The 21,401-nt window shown below is 37.8% G+C and overlaps 4 protein-coding genes and 1 pseudogene across 5 annotated transcripts in view; 2 read left to right on the forward strand and 3 right to left on the reverse strand.

The window, feature by feature from the left end:
* The window catches only part of LOC120156088 (vacuolar protein sorting-associated protein 54, chloroplastic-like), a 33,826-nt gene extending 25,438 nt beyond the window's left edge, over window positions 1-8,388 (forward strand). For both annotated transcript variants that reach the window (XM_039167499.1, XM_039167500.1), the window contains 5 exons: window positions 5,853-5,932; window positions 6,882-7,043; window positions 7,310-7,377; window positions 7,925-8,005; window positions 8,094-8,388. In XM_039167499.1, coding sequence (XP_039023430.1) covers window positions 5,853-5,932; window positions 6,882-7,043; window positions 7,310-7,377; window positions 7,925-8,005; window positions 8,094-8,229 — 527 coding nt within the window. In that variant the 3' untranslated portion in view covers window positions 8,230-8,388. The remainder of the gene's footprint in view (window positions 1-5,852; window positions 5,933-6,881; window positions 7,044-7,309; window positions 7,378-7,924; window positions 8,006-8,093) is intronic.
* An 805-nt stretch (window positions 8,389-9,193) lies between these two features.
* On the forward strand, window positions 9,194-11,342 carry LOC120156090 (annotated as a pseudogene).
* A 667-nt stretch (window positions 11,343-12,009) lies between these two features.
* On the reverse strand, window positions 12,010-15,788 carry LOC120156087 (LRR receptor-like serine/threonine-protein kinase GHR1). Its single transcript, XM_039167498.1, has 3 exons — window positions 14,678-15,788; window positions 13,011-14,543; window positions 12,010-12,779 (listed from the first exon to the last, which is right to left on the reverse strand). The coding sequence occupies exons 1-3, from the start codon at window positions 15,732-15,734 to the stop codon at window positions 12,199-12,201; spliced, it is 3,171 nt and encodes a 1,056-aa protein (XP_039023429.1). The 5' UTR covers window positions 15,735-15,788; the 3' UTR covers window positions 12,010-12,198.
* A 2,545-nt stretch (window positions 15,789-18,333) lies between these two features.
* Window positions 18,334-20,221, reverse strand: LOC120156206 (obg-like ATPase 1). Its single transcript, XM_039167601.1, has 5 exons — window positions 20,211-20,221; window positions 19,647-19,821; window positions 19,088-19,180; window positions 18,725-18,773; window positions 18,334-18,434 (listed from the first exon to the last, which is right to left on the reverse strand). Exons 1-5 carry the CDS (start codon window positions 20,219-20,221, stop codon window positions 18,334-18,336), a joined length of 429 nt encoding a protein of 142 aa, XP_039023532.1.
* A 6-nt stretch (window positions 20,222-20,227) lies between these two features.
* On the reverse strand, window positions 20,228-21,048 carry LOC120156079 (obg-like ATPase 1). The gene is made up of 2 exons (XM_039167492.1): window positions 20,963-21,048; window positions 20,228-20,406 (listed from the first exon to the last, which is right to left on the reverse strand). Exons 1-2 carry the CDS (start codon window positions 21,019-21,021, stop codon window positions 20,241-20,243), a joined length of 225 nt encoding a protein of 74 aa, XP_039023423.1. The 5' UTR covers window positions 21,022-21,048; the 3' UTR covers window positions 20,228-20,240.
* Window positions 21,049-21,401: the final 353 nt, after the last annotated feature.

Genomic DNA, 21,401 nt, shown 5'->3' on the forward strand with positions numbered 1-21,401 from the left:
CGATGAAGTTTCTTCAACCATTCTACAAAGAGGGCATAACTCATCCTCAATACCTTGAACACCTCTTTTAACCAATTCGGTTTTAACAGCAATTTTGTGAAGCACAATTTGTCACACTAATGTTTCAACTCTAGGGGGAACCAATCCTCTCCAAACAATTTTATTCCAGAAATGAACATCTTCTGAACCTGATCCACACCTCTCAACACAAGAACCGACTGTATAAACACCGTCTCCACTACCTTTCCAAATCAAACCATCACTAGAATCAAGAGATAGAGAAAAAGAAGAAATGACGCTCACCAAATTACACCATTGTTCAAGCTCCCAATCATTTAAATTTCTTCGAACTTGAACATCCCAAATCCAGCCCGAAGAAAGAAATTCCCCAAACTCACAAAGTTTACCGTATTTATTAGTAGAAAGCGAAAACAGTCTAGGAAACAATCTGAAACGGAAAATCAGCAGCCCAGCTGTCTTGCCAAAATCGAACATGCTTACCATTTCCAACGTGAAAATTGCACAAACTACGAAACTTAGAACCAAAGGAGTCTTGTTTGTAATGGTTATTAACCACTGATCTCCATAACCAGGAAGATTGAGTAGAAATCTTGCTATCAAACAGTAATCTAGAAGAATCAATGTTGTATTTGCTACAAATAAAATTCCTCCAAACATAACTTCTCTCATTTGCAAACCTCCAAGACCATTTCCCTAGCAGTGCCCTATTCATACAAATCAGATTTCGAACTCCCAAACCTCCCTCATTCTTTGATCTGCAAACATCATCCCATTTAACCCAGTGTATCTTCTTATTACCATTTCCCCCTCCCCATAAAAATTAGACATAATTGAATTTAGAGACTTAAGGATAGAAGCTGGAATCTTGAACAAAGATAAAAAATACGTAGGCAGTGAGGAAAGAACCGATTTGATCAAAACCAATCTCCCTGCTAAAGATAGAGTAGCAGCCTTCCAACCTGCTAATTTAGAGTGAAAATTCTGCACCACTGGTTCCCAAATAACAGAGGAATTCTTAGTAGCACCTAGAGGGAGGCCTAGATAATTAGAGGGGAAGTTTCCCACTGTACAACCAATAGAATCTGCCCAAGTCTTAACCTCCTGTTGGGGAATATTAATCCCGAACAATATGCTTTTCTTAAGGTTCAGTTGCAGCCCTGACATAACCTCAAATACTCTAAGCACCCTCTTCACATTCATAATTTGAGTCTTCGAAGCTCCACAAAAAATAATTAAGTCATCTGCAAACTGCAAGTGCGTAAGATTAAAGGACCCTTCTTCCTTGCCAACTGTCATACCAGAAAATAATCCCTCAGAAACAGCCCTTCGGATTAATAGATTCAGTAATTCCCCAACTAGATTAAATAATAAAGGTGAGAGTGAACATCCCTGTCTAAGACCCTTGGCCATTGGAAACTCCTCGGATGGAACCCCATTGACTAAAACAGAAATTGAAGCTGTAGAAACACATCTCCTAATCCAACTTATCCAAGTGAAACCGAATCCCATCTTTTCCATCACCTTGAACAAAATAGGCCAGTCAACCGTATCATATGCCTTTTTAAAATCAACTTTAAAAACACAACCTTTTAGCCCTTTCTTCCTCCAATAATCAATACCCTCGTTAGCAATGAGAGAGCAATCCAAAATTTGTCGACCGGGTATAAAAACAAATTGAGTCGGGCTGATAATATCTCCTATGCAACTTCTGAGCCTCCTTGCAAGACACTTGGATAATATCTTATAAACTCCTCCTACTAGGCTTATGGGTCTGTAATCATCAAGGCTTCCAATGCTTGATCCCTTCGGAATTAGGGTGATAAAAGTATGGTTAATACCATGCTCCCAATCCTTCCCCACAAAGAATCTGTGAAAAAACTGCATAATGTTTCCCTTAAGAACAGACCAAAACCTTTTAAAAAAACCCATGTTCAAACCGTCTGGCCCCGGAGCTTTATTACTGTCGCAAGACTTTATAGTCTCCCAAACCTCCTCGGAAAAATCCTTCTCCAAAAGCATATTCTGTTCGAGTGAAATTCTAGGAAAAACCAAATCAATATCCTCAACGTCTAAAGTAGACCGATCATTGAAAATTTTGAAAAAATGATCTTTGACCTTGGCCTTGATAACAGTTGGATCATGAGTAATATTCCCATCAACTATTAAAGCATTCAAAGCATTTCGTTTTCTTCTAACTGAAGCACAAGTATGAAAGAATCTTGTGTTTCGGTCCCCATCATTAATCCATTTCTTCCTAGAATTTTGAAACCAAATCTGCTCCTCAATTCTATGAAGTCTCCATAATTCTGCTCTACAAACACTAATCTCATCAGCAATCCCCTGAACAGAATTGACATTCAATTGCTGGGCATCCTCCTCATGCTTTTGAATTTTCTTTTCTAAATCTGAGATTGCTGCTCCCGGAAACTGGTTTTTCTTCCCTGCCCATTTTTTGATGGTTGCTTTAGAGTTCCTCAAAATACTTAAGATTCCACCTTTTCTCCCAGGCTTCTTACAATCTGTAATGGAATGTCTGACCATTTCCTCAAAACCGTCCTCCTCCATTAGATAATTAAAAAGTCTAAAAGGCCTTTTTCCCCAATCAATTCCTTCATCTTGTAATAAAATAGCATTGTGATCCGAAATGGATTTAGGAATAAGAGACTGAATAATCTCGGGAAATGTAGCCAAAAATTGACCATCCACCAAGAACCTGTCCAATCTAACAAATGTTGGATCATCTTGGTTATTACACCAAGTGAACCTGCCCCCATTCAAAGGCAGATTAATTAACCCTAAAGACTGAATAAATTGAGAAAAAAATCCTCATTGAGAATCTATTTTGAGCTCTACCCACATTCTCATCTTCACACAAGTATACATTAAAATCCCTCCAATACAAATCGGCAGATTCTGTCCAGAAATGAACACCCTAAGTTCTTCAAAAAAACTTTCTTTTTCTTCCTCCACTGAGGGCCCATAAACATTTATAAGAACACTTCTGAATTGATGCAATCTGAATTTCCCTACAACAGCAATGAATCTTCTGTTAATGCAGTGATTTTCCATCTCAAACACATTTTCATCCCAACAACATAATAAACCCCCTGAAGAACCAACAGCTGGAGATTCAATGACACCCTGAAAAATATTCAGCCCATTCCTTCTCAGAAAAGATCTTTGTAACTTCTCTGCTTTAGTTTCTTGTAGCCAAAGAAAGGAAGGATATGTGCTAGAGACTAATCTCTGAACTGCTTTCTGTTTTTCTCTTCTTCCCAAGCCCCTTACATTCCATGAAATTATTGCTAATTTATCCTTCATTAATATTGCTTGAAAAACTGACTTCCCCACTATGGCAACTCAATTGGCCATATTCATGCCCTGTTCTAATTTAATGATTTTATCCAGAAAAGCTTCCTTCCCCTCGGTAAAAGAAACCCCCAGAATCCGACTCACTTGCCATGTAGTTACTGCTTCATCCAAAAGCTCCAAAAACTCTGAAGAAGATGCTGTATAAATGTTAACATGTTCTAGAGCTTCTCTTACCAATGATCTTTTTGCCCTTTTCTTACAAAAACCAGATTTGGAATTGAACATATGTCTATCCTTAACACAACCCTCTGGCTCTCCATCAAAACTACTAACCCCAGCTGCTTCTACTAAATTTGTCTCCTCTCTGCCTTGAAAATTAAACTCTGCTGCTGTAGAAATCTGATGAACTGACGTGCAGACCTGATTATTAACTTTCTTTGGATCTGAAACAATCTCTGTTACATTAATTCCCTTTGGATTCTCCCCATGCCAATATTTCCTCTCCCTCCTTCTATAAACTATTCTGTAACTGGCCATTTTCCTTCTCTCAAGAGGCTCACTTTTAGTAGATAACGAGCTTCTATGCACCACCATCACTTTATTTCTTAAGTGGCTCTTCAATAATTCTGAATTAGGATCTATCAGCGAAAAGTTAGATTTAGAATCCTCAATATCTTCACTGGCAGACGAAACTGAAAAGAAGGTGGTCCCCTTATTCTGTTTTTTAACACTGCTAGCCTCTTTAATCCCTTTGTTCTGAACCAATTTACCAAACTTGTCAATTGTATAGCCTGGCCCAGAAGGAATTATCTTATTAGCCTCCAACCCAGACAGCTCATTGTCATCGTATAGGGACTCAGACCCATCAGCCGAAATATTTGAATTTCTGATGCCCAAACCTGCAAAATCACCTACTATGATATTCCCACCATTCTGAACACCTGACAATCCTCTTTTAATGCCTTTCCCATGTTTAGTACATCTTGGAAAGTGAATTTCCCCATCAGACTGTACTGAGCCGAAAGAAGCACCATCATCACTCCATAAGTCAACCTTCTGTCTGAACATCTCTGCTGATTTGACAGAACTTTCCTCATATTCTGACTTCTCCCAGTCTCTACCTTCCTCAGACCTCAACTCGCCAGACTGCTCTCCAACTGCTCCGTTCGCCGGAGAAAATTTGAAAAAAGGATTTGAATCTTCATAGCCCGATCCAACTTTGATCCTAACTCTATACGATCTGCCATAGGATCCAAAAGTAATGAATTCTGGAACATCGAAAAGACTTGCAACTCTCAAAAGAATCCTCGCAGACGTGAGATCCTCCCTTTTCTTAGTGGAATCATGGATTTCTACCATATTTCCCCATCTCCCAGCAACTCGTACCAAGAAGGATTCATTCCAGCATAACAGAGGAACACCAGTTAACTCAACCTGACAAAAGGCCATCGGAACTCCATCTTCATTCAGTAAAGGGGCCACTCTGTCAAACCAGACGCCTATTTCATTTTCCTTCTTTGTCCATGCCTCCATCATCTCTTCATAAGATTTGAAAATGATAGCACATGAATTTTGGACATAACCCCAACCAACAACCTGTACTTCATAACCCTTATCAATGAAAGCCTCCTGAACTGACTTAAAATCAAGGGAAAGCTTAATAATCCCTGTTAAAGATCTCTTTACCCAGCTCGAACTTTCATTAGGAATATGCATTTCCAGAACATTCTTCCTAGCTTTCTCCCTGTGGCTCCCTTCAGAATATGACTCCTTGTACCCCAATGCATGGTTCTTCATAGCATTGGACAGTAAAGCATCTTTGTACGATCTGTCATCCCTAACATTCCTTCTGAGAAGATCAACCTCCTTTCACTTAGAAGGTCCTGCTGTAAACGAGTCTGGAACCATCTTAACTGGACTATTCCTTACCTCTTTCCTTGGACGAGCAACAGTGTATTTTGCAACTCCAACTGTAATCCTTCTCCCATCTATCAGTGAACCATTTAACATATCAATAGCCCTCTTCAAACCAGATTCCCTCTCAAACTGGATAAAAGCGAAAGTGGAGAATCTATATTTTGGATTTCTAGTTTCTTTTGGGATGAAAACTCTCACCACTGTTCCCTGAGCCGAAAAAATACCCCTAAGCTCCTGTCGAGACACTCTCCTACTGAGGTTATCTACAAAAGCTTTCCAGACCTCGTCGGAATCAGACTTCCCCTTCAACTTTTCTCTCTCTACTACTCTCTCACCCATTCTCGTTTTCTTATTTCAGAAAGCTTTTGTACCAAGGAAGTTTTTTGAGTTCAAACTATATATGTTATTTGCCTGTAACAATTAGAGTTTTGACATCACACTGTTTCCAGATATATGTACTGTATTTGCTTTCTTGTTTATCTCAATCATGTTCTCCCCCCCCCCCCCTCTTTGTAGTATCCTTAATCTATTGCATTCTGAGTTCATTATTGAAAAATAGTATGTTGCTGATTAATTGATGTGTGCTTTGTTTCTGGTATAAGAATTGAAGCAAACTTTGTTCCTGAAAGTTCCTGAACCTCGAAAATCACTGTTGCTTTCGGAGTTTGATCGAGTTGCACAGGTATAAGGCTTTATCACTTTTCTTGTGTTTTTCATTTTCAAAGTTGTTTAGCTTTTTGTTTCTATTGTCTGCTTGTGGTATTATCATTTTTTCCCCGTCAAATTGAGTAATGTATGCACTAAAACTTAAGTCTAGAGGAATTAATTTTCTGTCTGGAATTAACTTTCATGCTCCAACTTTCATTTTTCCAGAAGTGGTCATGCCTGCCACATATTAAGGAATGTGGGTATTTCTCACCCCCTAAATATAATGAAGATCTTAGGAATGATTTTATGTAACTCACTCAGATAAAGATGTATCTGACAGTCCTGAGTCTAAGCATGGGAGATTGGATACGATATTTCTTATTATTAACTAATATGATTGTTTACCATATATTTAGGTTTAAGAGTTTATCACGATGTGGATTATCTTTGACACTGACTCATAGTTACTAAACTATATTGGCTAGCTTATAGAAATGACTTGAGGCATCTGAGAAGAAAGTTCTTGCTAAGAAAGTTGCATAATTTCAATCTGTCCTAGTAGTCTTTATTTGCTAGAATTTAATGTAGTGGTGCCAAGTTCAACATTTAGTTAAGAGAAACAAAGCTAAGGATTGCTGATTGATATGTAAACCTACATAATCATCCAGTGGCTTTCTAGTACACTTAAGATATTGAAGGCGATCACAACTGGAGAAACTTTATGGATACACACACATATTTTATGGAGGACAAGGAACCTTTCGAATGTGAATAGATCATATAATTGGATATTTTATTAAATTTATCTATTATTATAGGTGTAATTTCTATATTTGGAAAGATATTTTGACATGTGGCTATTATGTTGCTTTGGAAGTCTTTCTTTACTGACAAGTATTCAGTGATACATATACATTTTTCCATTTTGCCTGTCCCTTGGTACACATTCTTTGTACATCTTTGACTGTTTTCTCTAAATTCAGGATTATATGGTTCACCGAGATGAAATACATACAAAGCTTGTTCAGATAATGAGAGAGAGGTTGTTGGTTCATCTGCGAGGCCTACCTCAGATTGTTGAGAGCTGGAATAGGCCAGAAGATGCTGACCTACAGCCCAGTCAATTTGCTAAGTCCCTTACTAAGGTAACTACGATGTTTTGCTTAATTAGACTCAAGGGGTTCTTACCTTGTTTAATCCTTTTTTTTTTTGTCTCTGGTGGATTCAGTTTAGAAAAACCACTTTATTAGTTGAAGAATCATGAAAAAATTATGGGAGTAGAATTCCTAAGTGAAAACCCAAATTATGCCACTAGTTTTTTTTCAAGTGTAACTAGTTCAATATTTTTGTACATTTGACTTGAATTGCAATGGATGGATTGATTTTGATTGGCTGTTTAATTGGTTTACAGGAAGTTGGATTCCTCCAACGTGTTTTATCTCGAACATTGCATGAAGTAGATGTTCAAGCAATTTTCAGGTGAGGAGAATTTAACCCCTATTTTAGTCACTGGACAGTTTGTTGTTTCATTATCATGATGGATAAAATTGTCTTACAATTACAACCACTATTTATCATGAACCTGTTTGCAATCTGTTTAGAGAAATGTTCATAATGTTCTTCAGATCAAGAGAGTAGTGAATCCTATTTGAAGTGTAGAAAGATTTTGGGAATTCAGAATGGCTCCCATATATTCGTTTATATTCCTTCTTGCCTATAAAATATATATGAGAAGGGATCCTTTTATCCCCCGTTAAAAACTAGCGAATTTTGCTTGTCCTGTCCTTTAGTCAGTTCTCCCCCCCTTTTTCTCTTTCGTTTAATGACAGCAACTTTTGTTAAAACACCTAGAATCATTAATCCCGTCTAGGTGAGCTTTGATAAGATGGTGCATTATTACACGAGTACACACGGAAAAGAATATAATATTCGCTTCAAGCAACTCTTGTTTTTCTTATTAATTTTATGAATGTTAAAGGTAGATGATTAAATTGGTGAAATAGAATTGTTCCCTTATCCTCCGCAGGCAAGTTGTTGTGGAGTTCCATTCACAGATTTCGGAAGCATTTTCACGCTTAGAGATCAGCACTCCTCAGGCAAAAGATAGGTATTGTACAGTGTTTCAAATTTCGACATGAATTGAAATACAAGTATTTTGTTTGTCTTACATGTGTAATTGTTAATTTTCATGACAGACTGCATCGTGATGTTACACACATTCTTGGGTGCATTCGATCATTGCCATGTGATAATTCAAATAATTCTGTTACCCCAAACTGGGGGCAACTAGATGAGTTCTTAGCGCAAAGTTTCGGGACTGAATCCGGCTGAGATTTGTGGTTTTGTACAGTAGAGACTTCCACCCACATTTGAAAGGAGATTATTATTTTTTTTATGAGAAACCAAACCAATCCTCGGCCTACCCTACTATGCAAATTGTTTTGTAGAAGTACATTAAGGTAAGGAATGTATGAATCTAATCTGTTTCTCTAGATTCGATTGTCGAAATTTTTGTCAAGTTAGACAATCACAACATGTTATAAAAAAAAAAAGCTTGCTTTGAACTTTCACCATTGGTTGTGAGACTGTGTACTACATAGATATACAAACTGAACAGTTTGTTAACCGCAACATATCCATCCTGTCCTGTCTTTTAGTATTTGCAACATCCTGTCTTACGTGAAAATGGTGGGTTACTTATCAAACAAAAAGGCAAAGCTCCGGTTGATGTTTCTAAATGATGCAAAAGAAGCAACTGTTGAAGAAATAGCATCTGACCAGGAAAATAGTTGACAACAATATCGAACTTAAGACCTTTGAAATAATATCATTGTGTTTACCACTAAATCAAGTTTAAGTATTTGTTCAAATAATTATTTATTGATTCCCTACAATTCCAATCCATTTTCATTATTAATTTTAATTTAAGCAGAAATGGATTTTCTATCAATTATAAAATAAATATTTTGGTTGATTAAGTGACTAAATCTTTAATTTTTAAAATTTTATTATATATATATATATTTTTTTAAAATTTCTTGAATGGCTATCAATAAGTATTATACAAATTTATTTAAGTAAACACGTCAATAATTTTATTAATAATTAATCATTGTTGACTCGATAAAATAAATTAAAATTTTAACTAACAAAAATAATATTTAGTGATCAAAATATCACAAGTTAATACCTATATGATTTAAAAGTAACAATAACAAAACAATAACAATTGGCCCAAATAAAAGTTGGGGTCTTGCGGATATGAACATTAAGGCCGCTCTGATACCATCCCTTCCTTTGCTATTCTACTGACAGAAGCAGCGAAGAAGAAATGTTGAGGTCCATTGCTAAACGATCCACGCTCTTAAAGCCTCGCTCTTATACTCCGCTGCTCGTCTCTTCTCAATCAAAGCTCTATTCTTCCAAGACCGAAAAGTCCAAGACCAAATCTAAGTCTAAGTCCAAGACCTCCGATTCCTCATCCGCCGTTGCATCTCCACTGGCGATGACCTCGAATCTGCTGGCGCCGACGACTTCGAGGATGCTCGAGCCGGCACCTTGTCGAGGACGAGAATGATCCTTCTCTAGATGTTGGTCCCAATGGACGTCCCTTGTTCACCTCGACTCCCTCACTCTCCCTTCTTACTCGGAAAGATTGTTGCTCCTACATGAAGCTCGGTGAGGAAGGGTTGAAGCAAGTTCTGCCGGAGGGATTGCCCATGGAATAGAGACTGAGTTCAAGGAGTCGAGGTCAGCACTGCTTGTTCGACAGAGTTTCTTGGACTTCGTCTCCAATTTGGTCTTCTCATGCTAAAGGTAGGCGGATCTTCATCTTTTCTATTTTAAAGTTTCATTTTGAATATGCCTTTCAGGGAATATAAGCTATTTACATGTATAAAGGTCACTTGCTATTAGATGGTTGTGTTGCTAATAGATTGCGTTTATGGTGTGAAATGATTGCCATCTTCAGCTCCTAAAACGAGAAAGCAAGTAGTATTGGACGGTCCAGTTAGCTGTGGGAAGAGTATTGCACTAGCAATGCTTGTGCATTGGGCTCGTGATGAGGGCGGGCTTGTTCTCTATGCCCCTAGAGGTCGTGAGTGGACCCATGGAGGATTTTTCTATAAAACCCTGAAACAGGTTTTGGGACACATCCCTACAGGCTGAGAGTGTTCTAAAGGCAAGTCCCGAATACACTCGATATTTTAAGTAAGCCTGAGTAAACAAATACACTCGATGTTCATTCGTTTTTGTGGCATACTATTCTTCATGAGATCAGGGAAGCTGAAAGTTTAGTTGTTGATGCCTCTCCCCTTTTTACTGGAGAGAATTTTAAGTCTTCTTGGTTTGTTATATGATGAAATGTTCTTGGTGGGTTATATTTCTGCAGGATTTTCTGAAATACAATGAATCACGCATACAATCATTGCTATGTCAAATTTTTTATCCTATTAGGTTGGGAGAAGGTGCTGGTGTTGGATGGATGAAAGGAGTTGAATCCATGGCCGTCCCCAAAGGTGCAACACTGTATGACCTGATTCAAATGGGAATCAAGTACACACATGCAGCTGTTGGAGTTGTAGTTCGGTTGAGAGAAGAATTATCACTTGTTAAAGATGTCCCCGTGCTTATTGCTATTGACCAGGTTGGCACCACACTGTTATTGTTCCTAGCTACATGATTAAACTCTTTTTTGAAATTATTTTGACTGATGTATCTCGTTTTGTCTTCAGTATAATAATTGATTTACCTTCAGTGAGTATGAGGAGCCAATGTGTTTGTTCTTGTCGACCAATTCATGCTAGAGAACTTGCAATGGTTGGTATCGACTCTTTTGTTTCATTTATATTGCTTAGTGAACTGTGTTCTTTCTTAGCATTAGGATTATGCTAATCCTTTGTGAGATGCTAGAAATATAGGTATTAACTTTGTGTGTTTCACCATCTGTATCTAACAGTAGTGTCTCTTGCAGCTTCACTATTTTTTTTTATCATTTTATATTTATTGTGCAGGTGAATGCCTTCAGGTCCATGATGCATGAAGACATGATGGATGGTGCTTTCTCTCATTCAACTGCGGTGGGAAAACTTCGTCTAGAGTTGCCAAATGTACCTGTAGATGCCTGTGTTAACATGCCTCGTTATAGTCCTGACGAGGCAGAATCTGTTTGCCATTACTACCTCAGGTATGCTGTGTTGTGAATTTCATTTGGATTTTGCTCTTGTATATTACATGGTGGAGTTACATGGTTTGCTGTTAACCTCCTATACACATTGCAGGCAAAGGCTTATACGAAGGGAAGCATTCTCGGAGGAAAGCTGGAAAAAAGTGTACTACTTACCCAATGGAAACGGTGCAGAAATGAGATGGTTACTTCCTTTGATGCGGTAAAACATATTTTAAAGACCTGCATCGATAGATCGTGTCTTTTTTTCTAAAATCTTTTCCAAATAATATGGTGAGACCATGTCATCATTTTATTAGTCTAGAAACCTTTTTTCTTTTCAGAAATGATTGAACTGAAAGAAAATTTTCTTATGTAAACAAACTGCATATCGTCTCCCCTTGATCTACAAGGTGTTTGTCTTCAACAGTTAATGCAGTATCACACATTTCCATCATGGCATCCTGATTCGGAACCATACATATTTGAATTTATCTCCATGTTTGTCTTAAAATTGTTTCCCATCAGAGATATTGGGTGTAATATGTAACATCTCATCTATTATCATCAAGCCGGGTCAGCATCGAGACCTCATTTTTGATTGAGTAGTGAAGACAAATGAGAAGATCCGTGACGAATGTGCCAGCTGCTGTAGTAATTCTTTCTAAAGGATTGGATTTGATTTGTATCCCGAGTATTGAGTGTGAGTTGTGGCCTAAATTCCATGAATCAGATGTTCAATGATAAAAGCAAAAAAAAAAAAAAAAGTCCCATGTTCTGTATATTTCTATTGCAAGTTCAAAGCTTACATTGTGAAAGGCAAACATCTATAGCCTTTCAATGATCATATTTCTATTTTATATTTTCGTGGACTTAATGAATGCGTTTGATACGGGTGATTATTTTCTTTGATGTACCATAAAAAAAACGAGCATAGAAAGAAACCCAAGCTAAATCTGAAACTCTTCCATTCATTCCATAATGTGCTTCATTTTACAACAAGTTGTGAAGAGATAATTAAGCCAAATACAAAAACGACTCAAAACAGGGAGGCCAACGAGAGATTAAATTCCCTGAACATTTGAATCCAGTCAGTCCCTAAGGATCCGAATCCTGACATAAACAACACGAAAGATTCATATGGAAGAAAGATCTTCATATATGGTCTTGATACCTGGCCTCTCCGAAAGGGGTCGAACGCATCTCAATCCTATTCCAAGGACCTCTTTCATTCCCTTCTCAGCAGCCGGGTTCCCCATCTCTTGAGCCAATGCCGAGTCAAAACAATCCGAGCCATTGCCTTCTGCTACCTTCAACCGAATCCAATCTATCAAACCCATCCCTTCTTCCCCCGGAATCATATCACCAGCACATTTTCCCGTTTGAAGTTCCAACAAAATCACTCCAAAAGCAAACACATCAGACTTGAAGGAAAGCAATGGTTTCTTGGTATCAGCCAACTCCGGCGCTCGATATCCCAAGAGGCCAGCATCCAAGATCTGTTCCATAGTTCCGGCTTGTGTCATGAGACGATGTAGACAGTAATCGGCTACACGGGAATTAAGATCAGGCCCGTCTAATAGTATGTTTGACGCTTTTAAGTTACCGTGTGGCACGGCTCGGTCGAAATGGAGATAGTTTAGACCACGTGCCACATCAACTGCTATTTTCAGCCTCTGTTCCCATGACAAAGGTGGACCTTTTCTTCCTGGTCGGTCTGAAAATATTAGATGAGATTCATTAGAGTTATATACACACGCATATAGCTCGAGAACGACAGCCTCAGGTTCTCGGTTGAACTGGTTCAACCAGCCAATCCAGTTTTTACAACCATTTATGAAAGTATCGTATATGACAACGAAAGAGATAAAAGTTGGATCAGACAAGCATCCTCTATATGTTAAACTGTAAATAACGCATTAAAAAAGCAAGAGGGAAAGCAGTTTACCATAAAGAAAGCTTGCAAGACTTCCAGGTGAAATATAATCCGAAAGAATCAGCTTCTCGTGTTGTGTAGGGCCCCAATAGTACCCTCTCAAACCAACCACATTTGGATGCCGAATATTTGTGAATTTCTTCGCCTCCTTAGCGAATTCTTTTCTCTGTTTTGCCACCCCTTCTCGAAGCCACTTCACAGTCAAGAATACTCCATTATCCAGTGTTGCCCTGTACGAAGTCCCGTGACTGCTCCTTCCCAAAACTTCTGCTGGAGCCCGTGACAGTTCCTCAGGTGTCAATGTGATTGTCTCATCAAGAAAATGCAGCTCACCGATAAGTCGATCCGGTGATCTAACATCCAGTCTTGCAAGGTGCTCGGCAGTAAATGAATCTCCAGACTCTGGTGACCGAGATAAATGGCTGGTCTTTGAAGGAGAGTAGCCAGGCACTGCTGCCATTTTTTCACCAGGACTGATAATTTCAGATGATGATCCTTTACGAGAAGACACGACATCAACCGCCGAAACAACAGTAGCACCCCCACTCTCGGCTCTGACAAGGCTAGAAGGGTTTCTCGGTGCTTGCTTGCCAACATCTTTACTTGTAACGTGATTTGGAGTTCTCTGAGATAAACGGACGTAATTTATGAATATAGCAAGCAAGATGAGAATGATAAGCGCAACAACACATGAAACCACAATCACCCATTTCACAATTGTGTTGATTGGCTTCTTGTTTGATTCAGCGGGGCCACTGTTCGGTCCAGGACTGCTTGGCAAATGCAACTTAGAATTTCCAGGGTAGAAGGAGGAAGTAGGGAATTTCCTCAGGCTTTCCGGGACAACTCCAGAGAGATCATTGTAGGAAACATTAAAGCTTTGAAGGCCGTTAGGGACCTTATTCGGTAAAGATCCAGTAAAATTATTCTGGGATATATCTAATGACCTTAGGGAGTTCATGTCAGACAAGGAAGTAGGCAGAGAACCTGCTAAGTTATTGCCTGCAAGATTGAGCGCTTGAAGTCCAGCCAATGACCCAAACTGGTCGGGAAAATAACCGCTAAGCTGATTATGAGAGAGATCAAGAATGTGGAGGTCGGATTTACTCGAAGGAGAAAACCTAATAGCACCAGTAAACAAATTGCTCCCAAGATGAAGTTCTTCCAAAGTATCCAAGTTCAGTAGGTCATTAATAAAAGGTCCATCTAACTGGTTGAAACTGAGATCTAGGACTCTAAGCTTTGGGTACTGCAGTATCACTTTAGGTAGAGAGCTAGTAAGGGAGTTATGCGAAAGGTTGAGATGATTTAATCGCAAAAATTGAGGGGTTAACTCCGGAATCAACCCTGTCAAACGATTCTGGCTAAGATCAAGGAATTCAATGTTCCCCCATTTCAATATACGGGTTAAATTTCCTTCTAATTTGTTATTTGATAGATCTAGTACAGCACAACTTCCACTTAGTAACGGAAGTTCCCCTGTGATCCCGTTTGAAGAAAGATTGAGTATCTGTAAATTTGTCGACATGATCATGGATATTGGCCCTGAAAGATGAATCAGGAAGTATGAGGAATGGTAAAATGCATTCAACGAGACAAAGCAACTAAGTGCAACTCATAAATTAACAAAAGAAAAATCAGACATTCAAGTGTATGAATTCCCATGTTAAAAAAGCTACCTGTGAGATTGTTCCCGCTTAAATCGAGCTCGGTTAAAAGAAGAGAATCTGCTTTCAGCAGGACATTAGGAATGAAACCTGTAAATCTGTTGTTGCTGAGCTTGAGGACTTGAAGATCATATGCAAAGTTAAATCCAGGCAATTCTCCGGACAGTTGATTGTAGCTTAGGTCCAACACTTTCAAATTTCCGAACAACTGAAGCTCAGCTTCCCCAACCAATGATCCGGTAAGTTGGTTGTGGCTAAGGTTTAAAAATTGGATACTCTCGGAAATGCCAGGTAGCAATTTCTGTGGACTAGAGCTCCGCAGCATATTCATACTGAAATCAACGTGGCTGGCATTCGATAGAAGGAAAAATTCCCCAGAAAAGCTGCCGTCTAGCATATTCCCTTGCAAGTCAAGCACCTGAAGACCGGAAACAAGCTCAAACCCTTTCGGTATGCTCTTGGTAAACTGGTTGAAGGACAGATTTAGATACAGCAACCCATTCAGTTCAGTTAATGAAGTCGGCAGCATACCGGACAGGGAATTGCGACTCAAGTCCAAATATAGGATTGAAGCAAGCTCTGAAATCGTGTCGGGAATAGAGCCTGAGAAGTTATTGCCGGCGAGTGATAGATTCCTTAAGCTCTCTAGCTTACCAATGCCCAGTGGTAATGCTGAAGAAAAGAGATTATCCGACAAATCAAAGAACTCGAGACTTTTGAAGGCACCGATATTGTGGGGAATGACACCAGCAATAGAGTTGTTTGACAAGGAGAGTTTCACAAGCTTCGTGAGGTTCAAGAAAACACTCAAGTCTGCGTTGACAGAGAGACCTAAGTTATCGAGGATAACACCAGCAACATTCCCACCATTACAGACAATCCCATTCCATGAAGAAGGGCAGCCATTGAAATCGATCGACTCCTCGTTCCACGAATTGAGGACATAACCTGTAGGGTCATGTTTAATACCCTTCTTGAATTCGAGCAATGCCAGAATGTCCTGTGAGGGAAGTTGCCCCATGGCAGAAAGGAAGTACAGGTACAGCACTAAAAAACTAAAGAGCTTCATATCACTCCTATCAAATTCCCAAGTAACTTAAACACAGAGGTTCTCATACAACAACCTTAAACAAAAAATACAGAGAACGAATAACACAGCAAATTACCTAACAAAAGTGCACAATTTGACAAAGGTCATGGCTTAAAAGAGATGATTTTGGTTGAAGAAGGAATGAATGCTGATTACACAAGGAACAATCTTTAACAACCCAACATAAGCTAAAGATAAAGCATTTAATGTACGAAATCAGCTGCAACAACTTTGGACCCCAAACATAGATCTAACCATAAGAGACATAAAAATCAGCAATTTTCTTACCAAGATCCCTTCTTCATTCGACAATGTAAGCTCAAAAGAAGGGTTTTTTTAATGTGAAAAAAGCTCAAGACTCTTCAAGCAAACAAGAAGATTTGCTTGCAAAAGAAATGAAAGAGCTCGACCCTAGTGAGCTCACTCAAACAAGAAATGGGTCTTGAAAAAAGTAAAAGCAAAAAAGACGCATTATATTTATTTATTCCCATAAACTTGCAAACCCTTTCTTAAAAAAACAGTAAATTTTTTAGACTTTATTTGCTGAAAAGGGCTAAAACCCTAACTTTGTGTTCGTGACAATGACAACAAAGCCCTCTTCCCCTCCTCCACAACCTACAACCCAAAAGTGAGAAAAGGGATTTCTTTTTGTTACAACATTCTCTCTCCAAGGAAGCAAAAACCCTGCCTTCGTAGTAGATAAAAAGGCATCCTTAAAAATTATAATTAGCGGATTTTATTTTCATATGTAATGAGATAAAGAGAGGTAGAATGATAGGTTGTCTTCAACGTCAAGTTGAGAGTAACTTCCGTGAAAGACATCCGTTATAAATTGCCTTCGGTGAGACTCGATCCCACAACCACAAAGTTAAAAACTTTACGCTCTACCAACTGAGCTAAATGGATAATTCATATCCTTAAAAATTATAGATTCTGCCAATTACTAATTAAATGGTCTAAGAGACCACAGTGTGATTAGAATAGTATTTAAATTAACTATAAAGAGAAAAAAGAAAACTTTATAGACCTTAGAGAAAGGGACCGTGACAGGGAAATCTCTTTCTACAAAATAATACCCGCCAAAAAAGTAAAAAAAGGGGGAGGGTGGACGTCAAATGGGTTTATCAAATCTAGTTTAAGGTTGTGATTGCATATTGCATGGGAATGGAGCCTACCCACCAATGCCCCTTTGACCTGGGTTTGTGGTTGTCATTTATTTATTTAACCCAAAAAAAATTCAAAATGAAGGAATGAGGGAACTCTAATTACCCACCAATGCCCCTTTGACCTGGGGCGACTTTTGCTGGAATGATAACAACGGTCGAGATGGGATCATATCATCATCATCATCATCATCATCATCAAAATTCATACATTCACATCACACTTGATGCAACATAAATAAATATACACCTGTCCTCACTTCTTACCATTGCCAATATCACGTGATTTCATTTAATTTAAAAGTTGCTATTATATTCAAATGTCTAAGTTCCAAAAACTAGCCAGTCTTTGTGAAAAGAAAGCTAAAAGACTTATTTTCACTTTCAAAAAAGCCCATCAACTCACTTTCTTTTTCTTCATTGCAAGCCAATTATCCAATATCAACTGAAACAAAATAAAAATGAGGGGGGGGGGGGGGGGGGAGGGGAGCAAATCAACCAAACCCATTAACATGCGTACAAACATATTCCCAAGTCAGATCCTCAGGACCAACCGTATTTTAGATGATCTCAGCTGCAGCCTTCACTACAAGGTGAAGCTCCTGCTAGGGGACCCACAATAGGGTTTTCGTTTTGCTTCGTTATATTAAAAAATATACATAACCATTGAATTATACTAAACTAATCTTTTTATTGTTAACATTTTAAAGGTTATAAAATAGTAATCGATCTTCTCAAATAATTATTAAACTTATCAAACTACTAAAAAATAATTATAAAATAATCTTTAAACTTGACAATTTTTATTAGCGTACATTCATTCGAAAAGTTCAGTTGATCATGTTATACTTTTCAAAATTTCAATGGCCAAAAAGATTATTTTAATATAATTAGTGAACATTTGTATACTTACCCCAAAAAATAATCAAAATGAAAAGAAAAAGATAACAAGTATAGCTCAGTAGTAGTCAGTACAAAGCCCTCTTGGAACAAAGGAAGGCTGGTGGATTCACCCTCGTGGAAAACCGCAAGAGATAGTCCTCTAATTATTAGAGGAAAGCTCTTAACAAAAGTACAATTTACGCAACACAGTCAAAATGTTGACATTCAAATTGGTACATATGGTTGGATGCGATGCAAATGATCAAGTTTCTACAAAACAAAACAGAATACCAGGGGATCTGTGGGTCAATATAATCTATCCTCCTCCCATATGTGCTTATATATATATATAAATAAAAGCTCATAAATGACACAAGGATGCATACCCAATATCACATTCTATCGTGGCTCTTGGGGGTGTTTCCAACTGATGATGGTATTTAGCAAAGAAACACAAGTAGGATCAAAATGTGAATGGTTTTGACCTTTACCAGGGATGCAAGTCCCCCCCCCCCCTTTGAGTATTGCTTCATTTACTTCTTCCCACCTCCAGAGTCATTGAACTTGAAAAATATTTTGTCTCCATCTTGGACCACATAAGTTTTCCCTTCCTGCCTATATTTTCCAGCAGCCTGATCAAAAGGGAATATTGTGAGATAACAAGATGTAACTGCACCTATATGAAACCAAGCCACACTTTACATGTTAAATAAACAAACTTTGCATATGAACCACGGGCCATCACCCATAGCTCAAGATGCAACAAGCTTAAATCCTAAAATTTTGCACTTCATCTTTGATCAAATGTTAACTTACTCCCTTTCCCCCTTGAATACTTGGTATTACTTTTATTCTGAATTTTCATCAGACATTTACACAAATAAAAGCTAAAACAAGACCATTCATAGACATACTAATACTAACTAACAGCTGACTCACTTCCAAGCTCCTTCAGATCTTCGAATTTCATGACCTACACAGCACCCACGAATCAGTATCACTAACAGAAACATATAAATGTTGTCGTAGATGCTGGTAAGAAAATCAAATGTATAGGTAAAAGGAAGTATTGTCCTTTTAGTTAGAGGAACAACAGTCTACACATGACAGAAGCTTCAATGTTTAAACTTAAGCAGTAGAAAAACTGCAATTAATAAATTCCAAGCAAATGAAACAGATTGAGCACCGGAAAAGGGGCCAGTTGAAAAGCATAATTATTGTCAGTTCGTCACACAAGATAATCCCAGAGCGACCTTCAAAATGTACAAGTCACAATCTAAGACCAACCTCAGCACATATAAATCCTCTCTCAAAATCAGTATGAATGGCTCCTGCAGTTTGAGGAGCCTTGGATTGCCGTCTAATTTGCCAGCATTTCACCTGGAATAGGGAAAAACAATCAAATTATTAATTCCATCATTTGATTAAACCAAAGACGAATTCACTTAACTGCAAAGAAATCCCCAAAAAGTGATCCACTTTAGAGGAGAGCTTTAAAACATGCAACTGCATGGACCTTCAAGGAATCCAAAATAAGGATAGTCACTTAGATTACAATACCGCAACATCAGTAATCTATGATGTACCAAGTTATCAATGTGAGCAGCTATGAAAATCAAAAGACATGATCCTTATGCTTGGATACCATGCTTGTAAAAAGGAAGTTTGTCGGCAAAATAACAAATCCAGAGCACAACATTGCGTAAAAGGTCTACAAATTCAATATAATGATCTTAGATCAAATTTAGAAGCAGAAAATACTCTTTACACCCTTCACACATTGTTAATATTTAAATAGAACCAGGATTTTCCAAAAAATGTAAATATGAACAAAAGAATTAGACACCTCATCTGGTCCTTCTGTGAAGAAATATATGAGATTAATTGCAGAGAAACCAATCTTGGTCTTTGGAAGAGTGTCACAATAGGAGAAGAAGGACAAGCAATCGAAGAAGAATAGGGGATAGAGAGGCAAGGGGATAGAGAGGCAAGGGTTAGGGATTGAAAGAAGAAATTGGGAACTGAATTAGCTGGCACGTGAGAGGCACGAGAAAATTAATTCCAGCTGATCCAGAAGCCATATGAAGTCAGCCCAAACTTGGAAGCCTGTCACTTGCTGAAGATAATAGATTCGGTTTGCAAGGACAACCACCTGGAAAAGTTAGATTCTCTAGTACTATTGTAAACAAATAAAACCAATACCCTGTATTGAATCGATAAGCATATTTTGAATGAAAATATAATTTCCTCATCTCTTCTCTCTTCTTTTTCCTACGTTCTATTCTCTATTATTCTCTATTCTCTCGCAAGCTATAACAAAGAGCATTGTAAAAAAATATTATTTAGCATCATATACACAAATACAAAGAAAAAGGAAAAAGTTCAGGTAAAACATCAAGACACCAAAGACTATCTAACCATGAGTCTTGAACAACTCAAACTAAAAGCATTCTAAACCCCTAATAACAAAGAGATCATTTTCAACTAACCTTTGCATCTTGATTTCCTCACAATACTTTGCAGCTTCAGCAGGTTCCATATCAGCAAGGTTCCTCTCAAACACATCGCTAAAAGGAATGATAGGTTCACCACCATGTTCTTGCAACCTGTCAAAGATAAAACAATTCTCATTCAAATTGAGGAGAAAAAAAAACCTTGATAATGTAAGTATGATATATACAAAAGCAAAAAGAAAGTTTTCTAACACCAAGAGCTGCTTAAACCAAATTGAACACTTATTGGTTAAATACATTTTTCAAACACCCTAATAAATATAAGAGTTGCTGCACTATTAGAGTTCAAATTACTCTTACTATAGCATTTGAGTATAGTTTGGGGTTACATGGGTCATGCCTATAGATGATCTGGTTGTTACCTTTAAGAAGGATGTAATAATAAATTACTGGGATTATTAATTTTTCGATTTCTCCCCATTTTTCCTTGGTTACCTTTCCTTATCTTCATGTTTCTCCCCAATTCCCTCTATTTTCTGTTGTAATCTCTAGCCTATCTTATTTACCACTCATTTCTTATCTCAATAAAGGCCAATATACAACCTAAATATTAGTGTGATCATCTCACTATGTTTCCAGGCATTATATAGAAAAAGCATATGTGAACCTCAACTACTGAGACAAACACAGGCATAGGAAGAGAGCATACCAAGCATGAATCTTTGGTAAGAACTTGTTCTTTTTTCTTTGGTAATCTTTCTCAGACATGTTAACCTATATATTGAATAAACGAAACTACTTTCTCTAAAATATTAACATTATAAGACATGATACATTTGAACCTTTCCCATATTATAATAAGCAACTGCACCACACAAATCGGTTAACGGGTCAACAACATTAAGCAAAAAGCCCAGACAGCTAGAAATAATGACAGTCTGTAAAGCAAATGAACTCCAGGTCTTCTATTTTGAAATACTTTTGAAAATCCATAGTAAGTATACTATACTTCATCTATGAACCCATCTATAACTCTGAGAATTGATAAGGTATCCAGACAACTAGGTTATACCATTTAACTCGTCAGATCATTTAGGTAGTAATGGGGAAATATTGTCACTGATAGTTATATATAGATAGAGATGCAG

Source organism: Hibiscus syriacus, unplaced genomic scaffold (genome assembly GCF_006381635.1).
Source record: "Hibiscus syriacus cultivar Baekdansim isolate YM2019G1 unplaced genomic scaffold, ASM638163v2 tig00111213_pilon, whole genome shotgun sequence".
NCBI lineage: Eukaryota > Viridiplantae > Streptophyta > Magnoliopsida > Malvales > Malvaceae > Hibiscus > Hibiscus syriacus.